Source organism: Heterodontus francisci, chromosome 8 (genome assembly GCF_036365525.1).
Source record: "Heterodontus francisci isolate sHetFra1 chromosome 8, sHetFra1.hap1, whole genome shotgun sequence".
NCBI classification, from domain to species: Eukaryota; Metazoa; Chordata; class Chondrichthyes; order Heterodontiformes; family Heterodontidae; genus Heterodontus; species Heterodontus francisci.
Window position 1 is genome coordinate 86,991,094 of NC_090378.1, and position 24,255 is coordinate 87,015,348.

At 45.7% G+C, this 24,255-nt stretch overlaps 1 protein-coding gene across 19 annotated transcripts in view; it reads right to left on the reverse strand.

The window, feature by feature from the left end:
* The window catches only part of LOC137372999 (nuclear receptor subfamily 6 group A member 1-like), a 399,911-nt gene that overhangs the window by 201,869 nt on the left and 173,787 nt on the right, over window positions 1-24,255 (reverse strand). For 6 of the 19 annotated variants that reach the window (XM_068037622.1, XM_068037619.1, XM_068037618.1 and 3 more), the window contains one exon: window positions 17,621-17,718. The exons of 12 other annotated variants lie outside the window; for them this stretch is intronic. In XM_068037622.1, coding sequence (XP_067893723.1) covers window positions 17,621-17,711 — 91 coding nt within the window. In that variant the 5' untranslated portion in view covers window positions 17,712-17,718. Of the gene's footprint in view, window positions 1-17,586; window positions 17,719-24,255 lie in introns of all 19 variants that reach the window. One more of the 19 variants, XM_068037623.1, reaches the window with a different exon arrangement.

Sequence of the window (24,255 nt, forward strand, 5' to 3'; positions counted from 1 at the left end):
CCTGAAGGCAAGCGGGAGGCTGGAAAAGCTGAGGCATCTGGGACTGCCGAAGTATGTCGGTGTCATGCTGCTTCCCAGGAAGAGGGCAGTCACCTGCAGGGAACACTTTCAGTTGTGGCAGACCAGTTGTACGTTAATGGAATGCAAGCCCTTCTTGTTGATGAAGGCAGCTGGCTGGTCTGTGGGAGCCTTGATGGCCACATATGTGCAGTTACTCACACCCTGCAGCTGGAGGAATCTAGCAATGGCTCCAAAGCCAATGGCTCTCTTGGCCTGACTGTAAGTGTCAGTCCAGTAGCACTCAGTCACCAGTCCTCTTGAACAGGGCTTTGGTCACCTCCTTGATGCACCGGTGGGCTGCCGCCTGGGACAACCCACACATGGCCCCAGTGGATCCCTGGAAAGAGCTGTCGGTGTAAAGGTTGAGCGCCACAGTGATCTTCAGGCCCATGAGCATTGGATGTTCACCAAAGCCCATGAATCACAGCTCATCCTGCAGCATGGTGCATGATTCAGTGACGGCCTCCCTGGAGAGCTGCAGCTTTTGCCAACACTGCAGCTTGGACATCTGGAGGTAACTGAGGCATGTCCGGAACATTCTCTGTCATGGATAAGCCCTTATTGGAGCAGCTGGCTGCTATGCCTCCCCTAGTCAATCTTCACCAGCTTGCCCAGCCACTGCCTGGCCTTCCTCCCACTGAGTTTCTGCAGGGGATCTACAAAGACTGGGTGCATGAGACCCTCCCACTTCTGTGTGCTGCCTCAGGACAGAGGACCTTGCCTTTGGAATCTTCCCCTTGCCACTCTCCTCTCCCTTGCCACTCCCCTCTGGGCTAATGCTCCTTTGCACTCACCATTGCAGAGACGAGACCCACCACCCGAGACGAAGCCCAAGCTTTCCGTGAGGCTGCACTGCTGTCAGCCAATGGCCGACACATCACCCCCCCCAACCTGTTACCCTTCCTGCAATTATCCAACTCTCCCCATGGCTGCTTTCCATGCAGGGCACTGAACCACCACCTCTAACCAGGTGGGGATCAGAAGGCACGTGATCCCTGTGCGCCATTGATTAAATTAAAAATCTTTCATAAAACCGGAGTGAGGCCCATGCAAATGTATATTGAGTTCCTGCTCAGTAGAGTCATAGAGTCATAGAGTTATACAGCACAGAAACAGGCCCTTCGGCCCATCGTGTCCGTGCCGGCCATCAAGCACCTAACTATTTTCCATTTTCCAGTACTTGGCTCGTAGCCTTGTATGCTATGGCGTTTCAAGTGCTCATTTAAATACTTCTTAAATGTTGTGAGGGTTCCTGCCTCTACCACCTCTTAGGCAGTGCATTCCAGATTCCAACCACCCTCTGGGTGAAATTTTTTTTCCTCAAATCCCCTCTAAACATCCTGCCCTTTACCTTAAATCTATGCCCCCTGGTTATTGATCCCTCCGCTAAGGGAAAAAGTTTCTACCTATCTAAGCTATCAAAGCCCCTCATAATTTTGTATACCTCAATCATGTCCCCCCTCAGCCTTCTCTGCTCTAAGGAAAACAACCCTAGCCTATCCAGTCTCTCTTTATAGCTGAAATGTTCCAGCCCAGGCAACATCCTGGTAAATCTCCTCTGCACCTTCTCCAGTGCAATCACATCCTTCCTATAGTGTGGTGCCCAGAACTGTATGTACACAGTACTCCAGCTGTGGCCTAACTAGCATTTTATACAGCTCCATCATAACCTCCCTGCTTTTTTATTCTATGCCTTGGCTGATAAAGGCAAGTGTCCCATATGCCTTCCTAACCACCTTATCTACTTGTGCTGCTGTCTTCAGTGACCTATGGACAAGTACACCAAGGTCCCTCTGACCCTCTGTACTTCCTACGTTCCTATCATTCATTGTATATTCCCTTGCCTTGTTAGTCCTCCCAAAATGCATCACCTCACACTTCTCAGGATTAAATTCCATTTGCCACTGCTCTGCCCATCTTACCAGCCCATCTATATCATCCTATAATCTAAGGCTTTCCTCCTCACTATTTACGACACCACCAATTTTCGTGTCATCTGTGAATTAATTCAAACTGCAGTCCTGCCATGCCTAAGTGGCAATGTAACCTTGGACCCTTCTCGCCACAGACAAAATCCGGAACAGATGTCACAACGTCAGCTTTCTGGGCGAACTTGTCCCCTCCCAATATTTTGCCCCCCCACCAACTCCTCCAATCCCAATCCTGCTGGCCGGATAAAATTCAGCCCTTTAAATACAAAAATGTCTTCTACCACGGTGACAGGTGATAAAGATTTGTAAATATGGAGGAAAGTTTTCCAAAGAAGGTATTGTTTTGGCAGACATTAAGTCACGTACTGATTATCAGTTCATTTCATTGCTGTTTGTGGAACCTTACTTTGCATAAATTGGCTGCCACATTTCCTACATGACAAGAGTGATTACACTTCAAAAGTAATTAATTGGCTGCCAGGTGCTTTGGGACATCCTGAGGTTGTGAAAGGTGCTATATCAATGCAAGATCTTTTCTTTCTTTACAAGCAAGGCGTGAGTATGTTACTACATGTCCACCTCAACTTCAATATCAACTGTTTGCTTTTTTTAAAAAAAATACTCAATATTTTCTTATTCAAGTTCCAATGCCACATATTGGCTGGAATTTTTCCTGGTTCCATGGAGGTGGCTTTGGAGATGGGGAGGTGGGTGTGGAAATTTAGTAATGGAAGTGTTGGGCTGGCTCCCTGATTAGTTCCCGCTTCCTCGTGTTTTCCCGGATGCGGGAGCAGACTGGCAACAGCAATGCACCCGGCAGGCAGATACGTAAACCAATTAGCGAGTTACTTAGTGGGCATTTCATGAGCGGACTGGAATCTCGCCGATATTGCATGGGACACCCGCTGTGTCCGCACGCTGGCAGGTAAGGAAGGGTGGCTGCACAGTGGGAGGAGGAGGCTGCATTACATATCATTGAGATTCAACTGATACTGGCAGAAAATGGCAAGACTGCAGTCTTCCCATCTCACAGCCTTGCCATTGAGTGTGGAATTCGTGGAGACAGATGTCTCCGATTGCCATGAGCCTCCTGATGTCTCAGTCACTCCTCTGACACTGGTGGTGGCTGTAGTACTTTCCTGCTGCTCCTGCTGCTCGGGCCTCTGCAGCACTCCCACTGGTTGCACAGTGGGGGCTGCACTGTCCTGGGACCCCGTTTCCTGAACCCGCCCACTATCTCTAATTGGATGGTAAGCATGGAGGCGGCCTGTTAATTGGCTGCCTCCTGTAAAATTAAGCTGGCGGGCACCCTACCAAAATGTGTGGGCTCGGGACCTGGAAATGGTCTCCAAGTGTGCGAGAAAATTCAACCCATTGCCTTTTGTATATTATGTGACATTGAATTACTTATTATCATCATCATAGCAGTTATTGGGGAGGAACAAAACAAGCGGAATTCCAGTGTGGAAACAGCATTCAATATTCATGTTCTACTGCAAGCAGTACGTTTTCTTAAATAAGTCAGACTCTTCATTCATTTCCCACAACCTACTATTTACTTAATCAGAGTGAGGCACAGAATGCAAGAGTGCTTAAAATGTCAGTTAAGATCAGAAACAGTCTAAACCTGCACTTATTATATCCTCCTATTTGTAGACGTACTTTGACAAAAAATAGACAGAGCAGTACTGACAGGAAGAGCGTCTCCCCACATAAAGTGCTAATTGGTATTTTATGAAAGACGGAGTGAGTGTAATGAGAATCAATACACAGCCATGTCCTGTCAATGCAGGAACTGAAATGTCAGTCATATGAAATGTATTCAAAGCTTTGATATGTTTCATTTTTACGTCAGTTAGAAACATCACCTAAAAAATTCTAAATCTGATCAGACAATTGAACTTAAACTGCACCTACCAAAAGGGGGATCCCAAAACAACCAAACTGCCATCACCAACACACAACCAAGCTACACTCATCAAGACACAACCAAACTCCAATTATCAGCCACAGTACAACCAAATGTCCCTTACCATCACACAACCAAACTGCAATTACCATCCACCACATAATGTTCCTTCAGTAACATCATAACCAAACTTTGCTCAACATTACACAACCAAAATGCCCTTATCATCCATCACAGGCCCAAACTGCCTCCCGATTGCAGCAGCAAACTAATCTCACGCAAGACAAACCAATCTGCCCTGACCTACACAACCAAGCTGCTTTCATTACACATCACACTGCCTCCCCATCACAAGAGATAACAGCAGTTACCACAAAACCAAACTGCCTTCAGCAACTTACAATCAAACCACACTTACAATCCAATACACAAGCAACCGAGCCTCACTATTGCACAACCAAACTGAGCAATTATGTGTGATGGCCGTTGAGTGTATCAATTAACTCGTGGAATTATGCTTATACCTTGACAAGATCTATCATCAGTCATTGATAAGTGATAGAACATCACACCTTACTTCAATTTCATTTTGAAATATTAAGCTAACTTTTATAAATAAACAATGAACCAATAAATATGTGACAAAATAAAGTATATATTTATAATAGGAATTCTATTCCCTCATAGGGGAAAATAATAGGTTGTGAATCAGAATGTTAATTGAAACAATTTTATCTGCACAGCTCCCATCCTTTATCCAGCTCTGATAAAAGATCGCAGACCTGAAACTCTGTTTCTCTCTCCAAAGATGCTGCCTGACCTGCTGAGTATTTCCAGCACTTTTTATTTAATCCCATCCTTTTTATCTCCTTGCAAGCTGAGGAAGCTAACTAAAATGTACCTACCTTGCAATGGGGTCTCAATTTGTTAAATTCAACTGTACTCAAAGGAATATTGCCCATTACCTAATTTTTAAAGCTCTTGACCTGTTTAAAAAAAAGGCTATCAAATTCAAAACTGAACCAAACACACAGAGTCTGTACATAAGTTGAAAGCATGCTGTCAGACTTCCTATCAAGCCTGTTATCACGGTAACAATAAACTTCACAAAGTATGTGACTAAATGTCGTTGCAGGTAGTGTTTGAAAATTTTATATATATTGTGCCTGATTTAAAGGGGCAGCTATTATAGCAAAGAAAGAACTTGCATTAATGTTGCACATTTCACAACCTCAGGAAAGTAATTTAGTTGTGTAATTACTATTATAATGTTGGGAAATATGGCCCCCATTTTATGTATACTCAGGTCACACAAATAGCAGTTATATAAACAAGCAGATTACCTGTCTTATTGATGTTGGTTGAGCGATAAACAGTGGCCAGGACATTGGGGAGAACTCCCCTGCTCTTCTTCACAACATAACACAACAGCTTCAGATTTGTTATATTCACATCGTATGAGCAAATTGCCACCATCATTTATCACATAAAGTCATACCAACAATATCTTACTTTTGAAAAACAACAATTCTGCATTGGCCAACTTTTAATTAATATGGACATTAAGCAGAAAATGTTCTTCCTTCTTCCCACCCCCGACTCTCCAGCATAAATCTGAGAGTGCACGTGCCTTCTGCACAAGCCAGTCTTGAACTTGTCTGAACTCCCAGCTACATTTCAAGCTAGTTTGTGTGTGTTGGATTAGTGCCAAGTAAGACTGCTGCCTGGGAACAGGCGCTCACTTCAAATCAGGGGAGAGAGACTGTATTGACACAGGTTTTAAAGGCCTGTAAGCAGGTCAAATGCGAAGCAGTTGTTCTGGCAGCCAGATGACCCTTATCCTTGCAACCACTGCCGCAACCAAGAATTTTAAGAAACTATTTAGGTGGTGTCAACCCATCAACATATGCTTTGGTGTGAGGGTGCAGTGCTGTAACATCTGATGCTCGGTTTCCGTGGGGCTGGAGTTAATGCTCTCCCACGTGGCGAGTTTGAAGGCGGGAGAGCATTTAATCAGGTGGGATGGTTGCGGATGGAGACTCTGCCTCCACCCCAATTAAGTCAGTGGCGGGTAGGGCTGTGGATGGTCTTCCCTCCCCCTTGTCAATTGAAGCCCTTAAGTGGGCAATTAATGCCAATTAATGGTCTCTTCCTACCGCCACCAGTATTAGCCCAGCGGCAGATGGGGCTGTTGCCATGCGGGGAGCATAACGAGTAAACCTGTGCGGGTTGCTTGTCAGCTCCCGGGGATGGGGGCGGTCCCTCGTTCACGGGCACTCAATGCCTGATTGAGGGACTTGGCATCGGGAAGGAGGGTGTCCACTGAGAGCCACCTCCCTGCTCTTGCCCAACATCCCCCCTTCCCCGCAACCCTCACCCTGTGACATGCCTTCAGCCAACACTCACCTGTGGCGTGGGTCCATCGATGATCCTAGGCCTCGTGTTGCATTACAGTGAACAGCCACCACCTCCACAGTGGCGCTGCTGAGTAAAAGAGCTGCCGGCTTCTGATTGGCGACAGCTCTCAGCAGGTGGGTCTTCTATCCCTGGGATCCTTAATCCCAAAGGAGGCCCACTGCTGCACAGTTAAGTGCCTGATTGGCACATGACGCGGCAGCCCTTTCTGAGAAAAGGCTCTTCAGCCAGTGGACAAGACTCCTGTCACCGCCATTAAATACCATCCCATGGGTGGTCTGCGATGCAGGTATCAACCTGATGGAATCCCAGATAAATGTTGTGAGTGGTCGTATGATTGTTAGTTGTATATCCATTGGGTGTTAATTGTATTAAGGTGGTGAGCATTAACTGGGGACTCAGCTGTACTCATATATAGAGGAGAAGGCTGCAAGAGGGAGCTGAATTTTATGGCCCCTCAGGAAGGGAAAGGAGGTGGAGGGTGGCCCATAAAATTGTGTTGGAAGGCAGGGGGGCGGAGTGCCTGTCGCCTTTCTGAAGCCTTCCAATTTAGTCCGGGGTGGCCTTCCCGCCCCACGCCAATTGAGGCCCTTAAAAGTGGCCAATTAATGGCCATTTAAGAGCTTTTTCTTGCCTCTGCCTCAATTTAATAAAAGGCGAAGGGGCCCGCCACTGTGGGGTGATGCCTCCAAATGGGGTCATGGGGTCCCTACTTTGGGGGCAATGATCAGTAGCGATCACTGTGCCAACTCCCATGCTGCCCCACCGGGAAGACACTTGCCCAATCCCACTGACCCCAACCCCCATCGTGTCACTGTGGCCTGGCTGAGTGCCTGCAGCAACCCCAACCCCATACACCTCTGCCGGGGTCTCCAATGTCCTCGATACTGCAGGCCCTCTACAGTACCGGCAGTCTCCACTGCTTCTAGTGGCATTGCTGGTACTGCAGAGCTGCTGGCCTTCCAATTGGCCAGCAGCTCTTGGAGGCGGGAGGTCATCCATTAAAGGGATGACGTCCTGGACGTTGGGCAATTAATTGCCTGCCTGCCATTAAATAGCTATGGAGGTCTAACGGAGGGCCGAGGCTGGGTCTCCCCCAACCTTCTGGCCCACTGCCAGGACCCCCATCTTCAAAACAAAATTCAGCCCAGGGATTGTTGGTTGGAGGTTCACGATGTGCTCTGTGAGGTCGGAATTGTACGGGACACGGTGGGGTCACGGTCCGGGAAACAGAAATGGGTGGCGAAGGCACTCCTGCTTTGTCCTCAGCTGCCGCCTCGATCACACACTAACTATCCAATTAGCGGCCCACTGGCGGACGTTTGAAAAAAAGGCGCACATGGGCGGGAAGGTCAGCGTTGGTGGAGGTGGGGCAAAAGCCAGGAGAAGGTGCTGACAGCCAGTTTAAAGGGCTGCCAGCACCTTCAGTGGCTCTGAGAACGCTGCAGGCTCCTCGAAGGAAAATAAAAGCAACAGGAAGCAAAAGCAAGGACAGTCTGAACCAATCTGTTCAGAACCAAACTTGCTTTTGACCATACGGGTGAGCCACCAGACCGTAAGGCATCGCACCGTGATCCCTTTGGACAACCAGTACCTGCTTGTGACCGTGACAGAGAGAACAACCCGGGTGGCCCCACGGTTCACCAATGACTCCCTGCATATCCTCCTCTGGGCGGCTTAAGCAAGGCAGGAGGTCTTCTTCCCACAGGACAGATGGAAAAGACTATCCTAGCTTACCAGGAAGGCCTGGATGGAGGTTGCAGAGGAGGTTAGCAGCCGTGGGGTTGTGAGGAGAACCTGGATCCAGTGTTGCAAGCGAGTCAGCGACCTTCTCCACTCTGCCAGGGTGAGTGGCATGTCTCAGTCCTCATTGCTTTGTACTCAGATGGGTGGGTAATGCAGGTGTTGATGCTGGAAAGTGGAAGCCCTCCAGCTGCAGCTCTGCACAAGGATGCAGATGTGTGCCAGTATTACACTTACCTGGCAACAGCCCCAGAGGCTGCATGCTGCAAGAGTGATGAGCGGGTGGTCTTTCAGGTCCAATAACTGAAATGATTCTCATGTGTCACCACAGGAGAAGAGGGCCCAGAATGCCTGTCAAAGGGCGTTCCCATGCTGGCAAATCTTACACCTGTGGAGGAGGAGGCACTGCTACTGGCTGGTGAGCACAGAAGCCGGCCAATCAGGGACGGTGAGGCTAGAGCAGCTGGCCATAAGGGTGAGTTCCCCACATTATGGGCACGGGGTGGAGCAAAAAACTATCTTGAAGGTTGGTTGCGCATTCAAAGTCACAGACATGTGGCCAAACTGCAGCCAAAGGCATGGTCCTTCAGTCTAGAATGTCGTACAGACCTGATCTTTCTGTTTTCTACCGCAGGTGAATCCCAGCTATTGCCAGGCAACATCTCCGGGGGACATCCGACCACTTCTGAGGAGGAGGGGTGATCCTCAGAAGGTGCAGCAACACATCCTGCCCCGCACCGATTAAAAGCTCAGTTAAAGTCACCTAGGTTGGGCAAATTGCACATTCAGATCCATGGTCATAACCTGGTTCTAGCACCACACAGGTGCCGGACTGGCTGTCGGAGGTAATTTCGGCTGAGGCCTCTGATATTCGGAGGACTGTGGGAGACCAGACCAATGCTGAGCCCAGGCTGATGATGAGCCTCTGGAGTCATCCGATAGGCAGCAGTTGCTGCTAGTGTAGCATGAGGTGCATGATGATCTGGTGGCGATCCCAGAGGGTATGCACCCTTGGCTCGGACTGTGTAGGAGTCCATCCAGGCCATGGGTGCCGCCATGTCCGTCTCATCTGCACGTCTGGCTTCCTCCATTGAGAGACTGGTGACTCTAATGGAGTGCCAGCTCCAGCAGACCAACCAGTGGCTGCCGGAGATGCGCGCTGACCTGCACCCCATCACATTGCCACTGAGCTCTATGCATCAGTGTCAATGCAAGAGAGGGGCAGAGCACCTTTTTTTTATTCGTTCATGGGATGTGAGCGTTGCTGGCTAAGCCAGCATTTATGGCACATCCCTAATTGCTCTTGAGAAGGTGGTGGTAAACTGCCTTCTTGAACCGCTGCAGTCCATGTGGGGTAGGTACACCCACAATGATGTTAGGAAGGGAGTTCCAGGATTTTGACGCAGTGACAGTGAAGGAACGGCGATATAGTTCCAAGTCAGGATGATGTGTGGCTTGGAGGGGAACTTGCAGGTGGTGGTGTTCCCATGCATCTACTGCCCTTGTCCTTCTGGGTGATAGAGGTTGCGGGTTTTGAAGGTGCTGTCTAAGGAGCCATGGTGAGTTTCTGCAGTGCATCTTGTAGATGTACAATCAAGTGGGCTGCTTTGCCCTGGATGGTGTCGAGCTTCTTGTTGGAGCTGCACCCATCCAGGCAAGTGGAGAATTTTCCATCATAGTCCTGACTTGTGCCTTGTGGATGGTAGACTGGCTTTGGGGAGACAGGAGGTGAGTTCTGCGCCACAGAATTCCAAGCCTCCAACCTGCTCTTGTAGCCACATATTTATGTGGCTGGTCCAGTTCAGTTTCTGGTCAATGGTAATCCCCAGTATGTTGATATTGGAGGATTCAGTGATGGTAATGCCATTGAACATCAATGGGAGATGGTTAAATTGTCTCTTGTTTGAGATGGCTATTGACTGGCACTTGTGTGGCACGAATGTTACTTGTCACTTATCAGCCCAGGCCTGGATATTGTCCAGGACTTGCTACATCTGGACACGGGCTGCTTCAGTATTTGAGGAGTCGCGAATGGTGCTGAACATTGTGCAATCATCAGTGAACATACACATAACATGACCTTATGATGGAGGGAAGGTCATTGATGAAATAGCTGAAGATGGGGTCTCATCCAGGTTCTCATCCTTCTCAGGTCGACAAAGAGGCCCAAATGTGCCTCGCGATGGCAGAGGAGCAACAACAGTCTGTATCTGGGGGCTCCTCTCAAGGTGCTCCTGATGTGGACAGTGACTTCACAGCTCATCTGCCAGTGACACCAGCACCTCAAATTGCCAGGATGTCAGAGGGTGCTCCTGAGACTCCTCAGGTGCACCTCAATATGCCAGGGCCCTCACAGCCAGAGGACTGCTGCCAATGTCATCCCTCAAGCTATGGGGTAGCCTCATCCATAGCTGGAGGTGAAGGGGGATCAACACATAGGAACAGTCTGAAAAGATTTAATAAATCACTGTAACATCACTTTGATTTCACTGGTGTGATTTTGATTAATGTTAATATCTGATTAGCTCACATAAGCTTTATTAAATTTCTCCTTTTGCTTATGAGTGTCTCAATTAAGTGATGATGTACACAGCAATATGTATTTGTGTGATATGGAGTCTTGGGGGGGTTGGGGGGTGGTTTGCAGCAGTGGACCATGGTGTGTGAGATGAAACGCTAGACCATTGCCAAAGCGATAAGCGCTGATGGCTGCGTGGTTATGGGGTTCCAGCAGATGGAAATGCCTACAGTGAGATTTACATGTCCGTCAATGCCAGACTAGATGGCTGATAAACTGCAGGTCAAGAGAAATACCTGAGTATTAGAGACTCCTGAGCCTCCCTAGAACCCAACTCCTGAGAACCTCCAAGTGGTTCCCCAGGCCAGACAGGTAGCTGCGCTTCCTCTTCATCAAACCGTCGCCCTCCTTGTCTGAGGATGCCTCGTGCTCTACCATGTCCTCAGCAGCCAGGGCCTCCCCCCTCTGCAGCAGACAACCACTATCCCAGATACCCTTGCTGATAGGTCGCCACCTGAGCGGTCCAAGCACCTAAATAGCATCTTCAGCAGACTGATGGTCTGCTCAATGTTGACTCTGGTCATCGAGTGACTCGCGTTGTAGAATTCCTCTGCCTCAGTCTGTGGGTTCCTTACAGGTGTCATCAGCCATCTCTTCAGCAGGTAACCATCACCAAGTATCCATCCTTGCAGGCACTGAAGGAGTTTGAAAAGCAGTGGCACCTGGGAATGCTGGAGAATGAATGTGTTGTGACTGTTCCCAGAATAATGAGCACACACATGCAATATACCTTTGCGATGGTCACAGACAAGCTGGACATTCATCGAGTGAAATCCCTTCCGGTTGATGAAGGCCCCTGGCTAGCCTGCAGGAACTCTGATGACCACATACGTACAGTCAATGACTCCTTGGACCATGGGGAATCCAGCGATGGCACTGAAGCCTGTGGCTCTCTCAACCTGACTGTCCTCATCAGTTTTAAACTTGATGTATTAGTTGGGCCTCCTGAATATGGCATCAGTCACAAACCTTATGCAGTGATGTGTGGCTGATATGCCATACATACCCCCTGTGGCAGCCTGGAATGAGCCTGATTTGTAGAAGTTAAGGGTGACTGTGACCTTGAGAGCCACCAGCATCGGATGGCCACTCACGCAGTTGGAGCTGAACTCTGCTGCCATCATCTCACACAGAGATGTCACAGTCTCTCGGGATAGGCGCAGTCTTCTAAGACACTGGTGCTCAGACATCTGTAGGAAGCCCGACCGCTGCCAGTACACGCTGCCTACTGGGTAGCCCCATTTCCTCAAAGGTCTTTGCACCCGGTCCACTCTGTGGCCTTCTGCCCCTCCCCCAACACCAGGCTGCACCTGCAGGTGATCAGCAGGTCGCTGATGTCGTTGGCCACCTGCCTGCCTGTCCCTCCTTCTCCGGTTCTCCTCCTCGCTGCAGGATCTGCCTCCAGAATGGACAATGCCCATGGCAGCATTGTGTCAAAAATGTAATGGGGAGAGTTTTGTACTGATTGCTGCTAGGAAAGGAACTCACACACCCCAGTAGAAATCTTAACAGCTCTGGCCCTGCCAGGAGTATCACTCACTCAAATGAGCCCTGATGAGCCAGCAGTATCAGCCCAGGACTTAAAATTCAATGTTAGCTTAAAAACATGAAACTCACATACGCCAGTACCTCAAACACCTTACTTGGCAGAAACGTTGACACTCAATTAATCCTGCCAAGTCTCCGACCACCACACCATGTGGCCCATGTGCATACTGTAAAATGGTGCGGGGGGTGTAAAATTGCAATCTTCTGCCATTTTAATCACCTCAATTTGCCTCTAATTGGCTTTAATCGGATAGCGAGCAGAGCTCCCATCTACCTGCCATCCAACAAGAGTAAAATGGCATCCTGGAGTCATGACTTCGGGAACTCAATTCAACATCATCACCTGCCATTTTACTCTCCACCCACCTTTGAGGACGCCCAATTTCTAAAGGTACATTTCCAGCCTGTGTCAATAAACAAAAGCTTATAACTATATTAAGACTAGGTTCCAGTGTTCGATCCTTCACCACCTGTCTATCTGAGTTCTAACAATCATGTCACCACTGTATCATTTTCATGCAATTTAAATGATCCTGCTGGTTTTGGATGGGCTTTCCCATTCTCAACCCCCTGGGTAAGACACATGATATGGGAGTATGTTGCGGGCTTGCAAAGAACAAAGAACAAAGAACAGTACAGCACAGGAACAGGCCATTTGGCCCTCCAAGCCTGCGCCGATCTTGATGCCTGTCTAAACTAACACCTTCTGCACTTCCGGGGACCGTAATCCCTCTATTCCCATCCTATTCATGTATTTATCAAGATGCCTCTTAAACGTCGCTATCGTACCTGCTTCCACCACCTCCCCCGGCAGCAAGTTCCAGGCACTCACCACCCTCTTATAGGAATGCTTGCATTCCTATAAGAATTGTCTAAGGCTCTGGGGACTGGCATACACAGTTAGGTAGAGGAAAACCTTGCTCCAGTGATGCATTTAAGGGAAAGCTAGATAAGAGCATGAGGGAGAAAGGAACAGAGAGATATGCTGATAGGGTTAGATGAAGTAGAGTGGGAACAGGCTTGTGTAGTGCATCAACACCAGCATGGCTGAATGGCCTGTTTCTATGATGTATTTTCTATGTAATGTTTGAATACCGCAGTGGAAAATGACATTCTTCTCCATCCTCCCCACAATAGTTGACATGGAAAACTGAATTAATTCTGTAGGTGGTAAAGTCAAAGGGTTAGCCATTTAATAATCACTGGAAAACATTTTTGTCTGCAAAATCAATTTATTATTTTGGTCCATTGGTCCTTATTTTATCCTGTTGTGGCTCAGTGACATGCTGCTATCAAATCTCCCATTGGATCTTCTCCCAAGTTTCCTGTCCCAGTGTTATAAAACTAGTGCATTACTGATTTTTTTCCTTAATGTAGAAGGAGGTATTCCAAATATTCAAGTCTGTGCTGGTGGAAGATGCATTTAGTGTCACATAGACATTTGTGGTGATGCTGGTACTCACTGAAGAAAAAAAAACTAAGGCCAAGGATTTTGCCCAGAGAAGATCATTGATTAATCTGGCAGAAACCCAATTCAACAATTTTCAGGCAGGGTGACAAGTTACTATATAGAGACCTAAACAAAGGGTGTTTCCAGCATTTCCTGTTTTTATTTCAGAGTTCCAGCATCTGCAGTATTTTGCTTTTGTCTTACTGTCAGACAACAGTCGACACAGCCTCATTTACACATAACAGTCGCCCAAGTACGAGCACTAGTTTCCATGCAGGCTAGAACTGGAGAGGTGAGACACCAAGTGCACTGATCTGATACAAGTCCCTAACTTATTGCAGCTTGCTATTGACTGGACAACTACCGGGCTACATGTCTGCTGCTTTTCTGACCTCCTGGCTTTGAGGTGGAGGTAGAGGTTCCTGAATCAATGGAAATGCTAAGCTCCATGCACAGGCCTTTCTTGACATTGACATTCAAAAACACAGATAGGTTTTAAGTGTAGTGGTGGTGCAACAAAAAATAAACAAGAATGAGGAGATACTTGCTCAAGGTGCAGAGTGCAGGGAACCATTTGAAACAGTTTTGCAGAGATGTAGTTCCCTGCATGACTAATTTAAAACGTTGCCTTCAAATAGTTGACCTTTCCTAAAACAACAAATTGAATTTATAGCACTTTGAATACAGAGAAGAAAATAAAAATCAATAGGGACCAAATCCTGAGTCACACAACGAAGTGGTTAGGGAGGCTAACTGAAAGCTTGGTCGACAAGTTGTATTTTGAGAAGGTTTTTAAAGGCGGGAAGGGAAGAGGAACATACAAACAATGACGGACAGGAAAAGATCCCCTGGTCCATCAAGTATGTCCCACACAATTGTGATATTGTTTTTATCACAATACGTACATTCACCACACACCAGCCCCCACTGCCCCCAAACTATGTGATCTCCAGGGAGAGGTGAAAAGCAGTTGAAAATACAGGCCAATTTTGGGGGGGGGGAAAAAATCTGTGAAATTTCCCTCTAACCCTGCCCCCCCCCCCCCGCAAACCCACGCACCCCACCTCTGCCACCACCCAAGGCAATGAAAACTTTCATCTGGGGTGATCTCTGCTCCAGCCAGAAGCTTTTAGGAATAAGGAGAAGCAAACGGCTTTGTAAAATGAGGTCCAGAGAGCAGGGCCGAGGCAACGGAAGACTCTGCCAGACAGAACAGTGTGAAGAGAAAGGGAGAATGCAGCCAGGGTTAGAGAATTGAATGCTGGAGAAGGGGTCATGAGGAGATTGCAGAGATAAGGGAAGTGAGGCAATGTGGGAATTTACAGATCAAGAAAAGAATTTGAAATTCAACATGTGTGGGGGCTGGGAGCCAATGTAGGTCAATAAGCACAGGAGTGAAGGCTGAGTAGAAGTTAATAAGGGACCGGATACAGGCAGGTGGGGTTTGGATGAGTTTGAGTAATGATTCCACAATGATTTACAAATATGGTGAACTTGAGTTGCAGTAAAGGGCACTTTAAGCTTTGAGACTTGTTCCTCTATGGCTTTAAGTCTAGCAAAACTTATAAATAATTGAAATTGTGATATTATCCTCTATTGAACTAGGTGGGCAGGGATGAGGCAGGATTTCCAAACTTTTACACATGAAGCAATTTGCAATATTAACCAATATGATCTTATCAGGTTCTCATGACCACAGTTGATAAAGGTCAGTATTTTCAGATGTTTCACTCGCTTCTGTAATGTCTGGTTACGGATGGAAAAAAATGAAAAGTATATGCCACATAAAGAGCGTGTTGTCTCAGTGCACATGGTATAAAAATATGTTCTTTCATTGGTAAGAGAACTAAAATGATTCTTTCCCCATCATCAGCTAGCTCTTTCACTGGGGAAGTACATATTTAATCAGAAACTGGCCAGGAAGCTATTGATTTTATTTACCAGGTTTTATTTACTTTGAGCTTACAGGTAATTACTATGGCAGAAGGTTAATGGATTACATCAGCTTGTGGGAGACAATGCAAGTTGTTCCAATGGTAATGTCTTCAATTTTGTAAAAACAAAGACCACAACTTATATTTGTGCAGTGCCTCTAAACATACTAAAATGCTTCAAGGTGCAAGATGGAGAGAGAGAGATGAGCAGTAGAGGATTTAGCAGAGTCAGTCAAAGACATAGTCCAGAAGGTGGCGTTGAGAGTTTTTAAATGTGAGAAGAAAGGAGTGAGGCAGAAGGATTTAGGGAGAGAGTTCCAGAAGATGGAGCTAAGATAGTTAAAAACACCTGCTACACGGGAATTATGAATATTCTATAAACTTCAGAAATGTATCAAGGTGAGAGAGACAGAAAGAGAAAGACAAAGAGAGACAGATCTCAACAGATACAGAGAGATTCTAAAATTCCTGACCTCCCAGACAGTGGAAAGAGTGATTTCTGCCCAGAGAGGCCAGGAATTTGGACTGAATATGGCAGGATCCTGAACTGTTTGCAGTGACACTTTAAACTCTGATGGGGAGGCAGCGGATGGAATGTTGGCCTACCCCCTCTCCCCTCCCACATTAGGGGGTTTTATCTGGGAAAGTTCCTAAGCTATCCCAGGAAATTGTATTGCCTTAAACGCCTCAACAGATCTCTCGTTGTCTGAGAGCTGGTGTAATTCCTGATGAGGATCTAGGGACTCCATTATGAGAGAATGGTAAGAAGCCCACTAGAAGAAGGCAGGAGCAGATACTTTCTGTCGGCCCTGCTGAGCCTTCTCTCCACTGATGAAGAGATCTAGCATTTCTCTAATGCTACTGCCTGTCGTTTGAGGCAGATGCCACTGATGTGCCCTTGAAAGCATAATGTGTCAATTTCCTGCAATTTGGGACAGCATTTGTGGCTCCAACCATGGCTGGACATGGCTCTGCTGCATTGCACAGGCACTGGTGGAACAGAACCTTGGGGCCAGTGTCCTTGCTCATTCTAATTTGAGTGAAATAAACAAGGGGAAAGGAATTGAAATTTTAAAGCCTCTCTGACAAACAAAATCATTTATTAATAACTGGGTTTGGTTGCTAGAAAAATTAAACATCCTAATCTAATTAGTGACAGTTTTGAGAAAGAAAAACAGAGCCAGAGACTTACAAAGGAACACAGAGGCAGAGAGAGAATGAGACAGACAATAAGAGAAAGTCAGACAGAGGGGCAGTTAGTCAAGAGCAGGAGAGACAGACAGATAGTGAGAGACAGTAAGAAAGCACAAGAGGGACAGGCACAGAGAAAGAGAGAGCGTGACAGAAAGATAAACAGAGATGGAGAAACAGAGGTAGGTCGACAAAGACAGATAGGCAGATCTTGGAACTCCCACCCTAGTTTAGCTGAACTTCAGGACTATTCCCCAGTGCAGGTAAACTCCACTCTCCTCCCCTGTACAGCTAAATAGCAGACACCTGCCTCCAATGATACATCTTGCTTACAACATTGCTGTGAATCCTCAGCTTTAAAAATGATAAGGATGTAAAGCACTTTAGAATGTTTTACTACATTAAAGACACTATATAAATGCAGACTTTTGTTGTTATAAAGGATTAAAATCAAATGCAAAGGCAAAAAGAATATGCCATATATAATAAAAGCCACCCGTTTACAGTTTTCATGGAATAATGGACGGAGATTGGAATCCAATCTCAATAAAAATCCCAAAATGATTCAGTCATTGGCAGTCAGTCCCCGATGTTATGCTTATGCAACATTAACAAAAGTATTCCCTGATTAACCATAAGCATCACCATGGGACATCCGCTATATTAAAAGTCCCGCATACAATATGCAGTTCCTGCATATGTCATGCTTTCCTATAAAACTTTGGTGCCTCATTTTTCCCATCAAACTTTGTTGATTACAATACATCCTTTGACTCGACATGAGCAATGCCATGGCAGATCAGTTAGCAATATATCGAAATTCTTACCTACGCACACGCTTCCTGTATGGATCACACTTACTTCCTGTGTTACTTTCCCCATCCCATTTGATTGATAACATATCTAGTGTTATAAAGCAGTGCATCCTTCCGCTCATTGATTTCCGTGTCATTGGAGATCTGCACATGGGATACAGTAACATAGTGGTTATGCTAATGTGCTGGTAATCCAGAGACCCAGGAACATAGGAGCAGGAGCAGGCCATTCAGCCCATTAAGCCTGCCCTGCCATTCAATACGATCATGGCTGATCATCCACTTCAATGACTTTTTCCCACACTATCTTCATATCCCCCTACGTCATTTGTATTTAGAAATCTGTCAATCTCTGCTTTAAACAGACTCAATCACTGAGCTTCCACAGCCCTCTGGGGTAGAGAATTCCAAAGATTCACAACCCTCTGAGTAAAGAAATTTCTCCTCATCTCTGTCCTAAGTGGCTTCCCCCTTATTTTGAAATTGTGTCCCCTGTTTCTAGACTCCCCAACCAGGGGAAACATCTTAGCTGCATCTACTCTGTCTATCTTTTTAAGTATTTTGTAGGTTTCAATGAGATCACCTCTCATTCTTCGAAACTCTATAGAATACAGGCCCAGTTTCCACAATCTCTCTTCATAGGACAGTCCTGCCGTCCCGTGAACAAGTCTGGTGAACCTTCGTTGCGCTCCATCTATGGCAATAATATCCTTCCTAAGGTAAGGGGACCAAAACTGCACATAGTACTCCAAGTGCAGTCTAACCAAGGTTGTATACAATTGAAGCAAGACTTCACTACTCCTGTACTCAAATCCTCTTGCGATAAAGGCTAACATACCATTAGCCTTCCTAATTGCTTGCTGCACCTGCATGTTAGCTTTCAGTGACTTATTGAGAAGGACACCCAGGCCCCTTTGTACATCTACACTTTCTAATCTCTTACCAGTTAAGAAATACTCTGCACATCTATTCCTCCTCCCAAAGTGGATAACCTCACATTTTTCCACATTATATTCCATCTGCCACATTCTTGCCCACTCACTAAGTCTGTCCAAATCCCTTTGAAGCTGCTTTGCATCTTCCTCACAACACACTTTCCAACCTAGTTTTGTCATCCATAAACTTGGAAATACTACATTTGGTCCCCACATCCAAATCATTGATATATATTGTGAACAGCTGGGGCCCAAGCACTGATCCCTGCGGTACCCCACTAGTTACAGCCTGCCAGTGCGAGAATGACCTGTTTATTCCGACTCTCTATTTTCTGCCTGTTAACCAATCCTTAATCCATGCCAGTATATTACCTCCTATCCCATATGATTTGATTTTGCTAACCAACTTCCTGTGGGGGACTTTATCAAAAGCCTTCTGAAAATCCAAGTATACCACATCCACCGACTCCCCTTTATCAATTCTGTTAGTAACATCCTCAAAAAACTCCAACAGGTTCGTCAAACATGATTTCCCATTCATAAATCCATGTTGACTCTGCCCAATCAGATCATTATTATCCAAGTGTTCATTTATCACATCCTTTAGAATAGATTCTAGCATTTTCCCAATGACTGATGTAAGGCTAACAGGTCCGTAATTCCCTGATTTCTCTCTCCCTCTCTTCTTAAATACTGGGGTGACATTTGCGATCTTCCAATCTGCAGGAACCGCTCCAGAATCTATAGAATTTTGGATCCACAATGCATCCACATGACATGTGTTCAAATCCCCCACAACAGCTGGGGCATTTAAATTTAATTAACTAAATAAGTCTGGAGTAAAAAGCTAGTATCAGTATCGGTGACCATGAACTACTGGATTATCTTAAAAACCCATTTGGTTCACTAACATCGTGGAGGGAAAGGAAGCCGCCGTCTTTACTCAGTCTGGCCGATATGTGACTCCTGACCCACAGCAACATGCTAGACTCTTAGCTACTGCAGTAAGCCACTCAGCAGGGAGGTTATGATGGAGCTGTATAAAATGCTAGTTAGGCCACAGCTGGAGTACTGTATACAGTTCTGGGCACCACACTATAGGAAGGATGTGATTGCACTGGAGAGGGTGCAGAGGAGATTCACCAGGATGTTGCCTGGGCTGGAGCATTTCAGCTATGAAGAGAGACTGGATAGGCTAGGGTTGTTTTCCTTAGAGCAGAAAAGGCTGAGGGGGGGGCCTGATTGAGGCATACAAAATTATGAGGGGCATAGATAGGGTAGATAGGAAGAAACTTTTTCCCTTAGCGGAGGTGTCAATAACCAGGGGGCATAGATTTAAGGTAAGGGGCAGGAGGTTTAGAGGGGATTTGAGCAAAAAAAAATTCACCCAGAGGGTGGTTGGAATCTGGAACACAATGCCTGAAGGGGTGGTAGAGGCAGGAACCTCACAACATTTAAGAAGTATTTAGGTGAGTACTTGAAACGGAAAAAATGCCATTATTTGGTGGGGAGGGGGGCACGGGGCAGAAGAGCTTTGCATAATTTACGCTGTCGCATCGTGTGGGTGTAAGCAAATTAAACAAGCACTTTCTTCATGAAGGTGACCCTCTCTTTCAAAAAGATCTCTGCAGTGAAAGAAAAAACTATTTGAACAATGGAATGGGAGAAGCTCTCTTATTAAATTTACAACCTGTTGAATAATATCCTATTGTCCTGCATTTTAAGGAGTAGGTTATGTAGAAATGGACCTAAAACGAATGTTGCAAAACACACTATGGAATAGTAAGGGAGGGGTCAGTCCTAAGGGATAAAACTTCAATAATATGAGTAACCATTGCAAATGTATTATGGTGCTGGGCCACGAGCACGACATGAGAGTCCGAACTCATTTGTAGAAGGGAACCATAAACTGCTGACCAGGACTAACTGACATTCACTCTCTCCACCACTGGTATACTATAGCTACAGTGTGCACCATTTATAAGATGCACAGCAGCAACTTGCCAAGGCTTATTTGACACACCGCCCAAACCCTTTGCCCTGTAACGTATAGAAGGACAAGGACAGCAGACACATGGGAACACCAGCACCTGCAAGTTTCCTCCAAGCCACACATGCTTACTTGGAAATATATCGCCATTCCTTCATTGTCACTGGGTCAAAATCCTGGAACTCCTCCCGAACAACACTGTGGAAACACCTTCACCACATGGACTGCAGAGGTTCAAGAAGATAGCTCACCACAATTTTCTCAAGGGACTATTAGGGATGGGGCAATAAATTCTGACCTTGTCAGTGATGCTCAGATCCCATGGACAAATAAAAAAAAGTAGCAATCAAATAACTCCCTCTTTTAGTCAGTAAATTATATAGTTTGAAGTGTGAAACCTCTGAACAAAATCATTTACAAATGGAATTCCAATAATCTGAAAGAATGCTGTTTTCATGAGTGAACAATGCTGCACTGACAGTTCCAGAGCCTCAATGCTGTCATTTAAATTCATTCAATAGTGAATATGGAAATCTATGCAAGTAAGTTATACACCATTTGTCACCTTAATACAATGCATCAGACACTATGCAGTCGGTAATCTATTTTTGTATCCTATAATATCCAAACAATATACTTCTATCTATAAGTATCTATACCCATTCTTTAACCCTCTGTTTACTAATTGCAGGCTCTTTAGAATGAACTGAAGTAAAGAAAGACTTGGATTTGTACAGCACCTTTTAAATTTTTTTTTTAGAGATACAGCACTGAAACAGGCCCTTCGGCCCACCGAGTCTGTGCTGACCATCAACCACCCATTTATACTAATCCTATACTAATTCCATATTCCTACCACATCCCCACCAGTCCCTATATTTCTCTACCACCTACCTATCCTCGGGGCAATTTATAATGGCCAATTTACCTATCAACCTGCAAGTCTTTGGCATGTGGGAGGAAACCAGAGCACCCAGAGGAAACCCACGCAGACACAGGGAGAACTTGCAAACTCCACACAGGCAGTACCCGGAATTGAACCCAGGTCGCTGGAGCTGTGAGGCTGTGGTGCTAACCACTGCGCCACTGTGCCATTTGTTCATGGATGTGAGCATTGCTAGCCAGCACTTGTTGCCCATCCCTAATTGTCCTTGAGAAGGTGATGATGAGCCATATCCCAAATTCTTTACAGCCAATGAGGTACTTTTGTAGTGTAGTCACTGTTGAAATGTAGGAAATGCAATAGCGACTTTGCGCAAACCAAAGTTCAATGTGATAATGTCCAGATAATCTCTTATTTGTGATGTTAATTAAGGGATAAATATTTGCCAAGACACTAGGGATAAATCCCGTGATCTTCTTTGACATAGTGCCATGGCATCTTTTATATCCACCTGAGAGGCCTCAGTTTAACATCTTATCCAAGAGACGGTACCACCCACAGGGCAGCACTCCCTCAGTACTGCACTGAAGTCTCAGTCTAGATTTTGTGTTCAAGTCTCTAGAGTGCAACGTGAACCCTAACTTTTTGACTCAGAGGTGAGACTGCAGCCACTAAGGCACAGCTGATACATACCCCATCCACCACCTTAAACATTCACTCCCTCCACCACTGGCACACAGTGTGTACCATCTAAAAGATGGACTGCAGCAACTCACCAAGACCTCTTCAACAGCACCTTCCAAACCCATGGCCTCTACTACCTAAAAGAACAAGGGCAGCAGATGCATGAGAACACCATTTACGCAAATTCCTCTCCAAGTCACACATCACCCTGACCTGGAACTACATCACCGTGACTTTACTGTCACTGGGTCAAAATCCTGGAACTCCCTTCCTAACAACACTGTGGGTGTACCTACACCACATGGACTGCAGTGGTTCAAGAAGGCAGCTCACCCCCACCTTCTCGAGGGCAATTAGGGATAGGTAATAAATGCTGGTTTTGCCAGCGATGCGCACATCCCAAGAATGAATTAAAAAATTATTACCGATTTCACATTTCACATTTTACATTTACTGCTTTCAAGTTATATAATTTATGGAAGAAGGTATAATTTATATGCAAAAAGAAAATTCCTCGTTTCAAAAAGTAAGTTATTTTTGCTGTAGTTTATATCTCCCTTTGTCCTAAACAATAGTCTCCTTGGGATCATGGAGGCAGACATCGAACTTGCTCTATTTATGCTGTTTCTCAGGCAGAAAATAGGGAGCTGCATAGTTTGACAAACACTTTCCCTTGCTCTTTATCCTCTCCCCAAAGGTTTATTGGGGGTTTGGTGGGAAGTTAGTGATTGGGGTGGGAGAAGGGGTGGTGGGTGGGGAGTAACATCCTTTGCTTCCACTCATCACCTCTGAAAATGTACACCATGTTAATTGTTACAATGCCATGCTGAATTGTTTAGCTAAGACACTTGTCATTAGACCTTTTGGATACTTTTGAGTCGTCTCAGTTTTTTCAGGTTCTGTTTTAGGGACGAATATTAATTCTGAGGTGGACGGAATCTTGATATGCCTATTCCTTGAATAGCGAGAACAACAAGGTTACGTCTCACTATGCATTGGCTTACAAGTGACAATATTCTGGTTTGCGACTCTTGACATACACAAAACAATTTTGCAATTTGCTTCTCTGTATTTGGTTGCAATGGGGAATACAGAAGTCTCCAAAGGCATGTAGTGTATTGTCTTGGTGTGTGTGTGTGTGTGTGGCCATTGTATTCATTTCCCATAATATCCATTTTTATATTTTCTTTGGAATATATCTGAGGGATAAATTCTTGAACTTCATTCAACTAAGAATCAGATGATCTACTCTGAATTGGAAGACCAAATGAATCCAGATGCTTGTCCTAGCTTACATTGTAACATAGGCAATTTGCAAATCCAACCTACCTGTTTTGATGAAAATATGTTTGGATGAATCTGGTGCTCATTAGGGTGAAATATGTTCATCTGGGATGAGTTCATTATTCTCTTTGTTTTTCAAAACCCAGAAACATCAAACACTGCTGCCTGGCTATAGCATGGGTTAGCTACAGTCACTCTAGGCAGACCAGCAAGAACTCTGATTTTCCTCTTTCTGTATCCCACTGTTACTTTTAGTATGAAGCAAGTTGGAGGAACACATAAGGGGGAGCTGTAGCTCCATTGTGTTGGCCTAATTGGGCAATGCCTAATCAGAGAACTCTTCTCCGCTGATGATGCTGCGTTAGTCGCTCACACGGAAACTCAGCTACAAAGACTCATGGACTGTCTCTCCCGTGCCTGTAACTTGTTATCCTTGACTATAAGTGTCAAGAAAACTGTGGTCAGAGGACAAGGTGTTGCATCTCTGCCCCTGATCACACTAAATAACATGCCACTGGAAGTGGTTAGCAATTTCTGCTACCTTGGGTCCACAGTGACAGACAATCTGTCCCTTGATGCAGAGCTCAATACATGCATTGGGAAAGCAGCTACTACCTTTGGCCAACTCGCAAAGCATGCATGGGATAACACCAAGTTGACCCTTAGATGAAACTGATGGTTTAGAAGGCCTGTGTTCTCAGCATCTTGCTGTATGGCTGTGAAACATGGGTGACTTACAGCTACCAGGAAGAGAAACTCAATAATTTCCATCTTCGCTGTCTGCGGCACATTATGGGTATATCCTGGCAGGATAAAATCACAAATACGGCAGTCCTCTCAAAGACAGAGCTCACAAGTGTGTTGGCACTAATCAAACAGAGGCAGCTTCGGCGGATCGGACATGT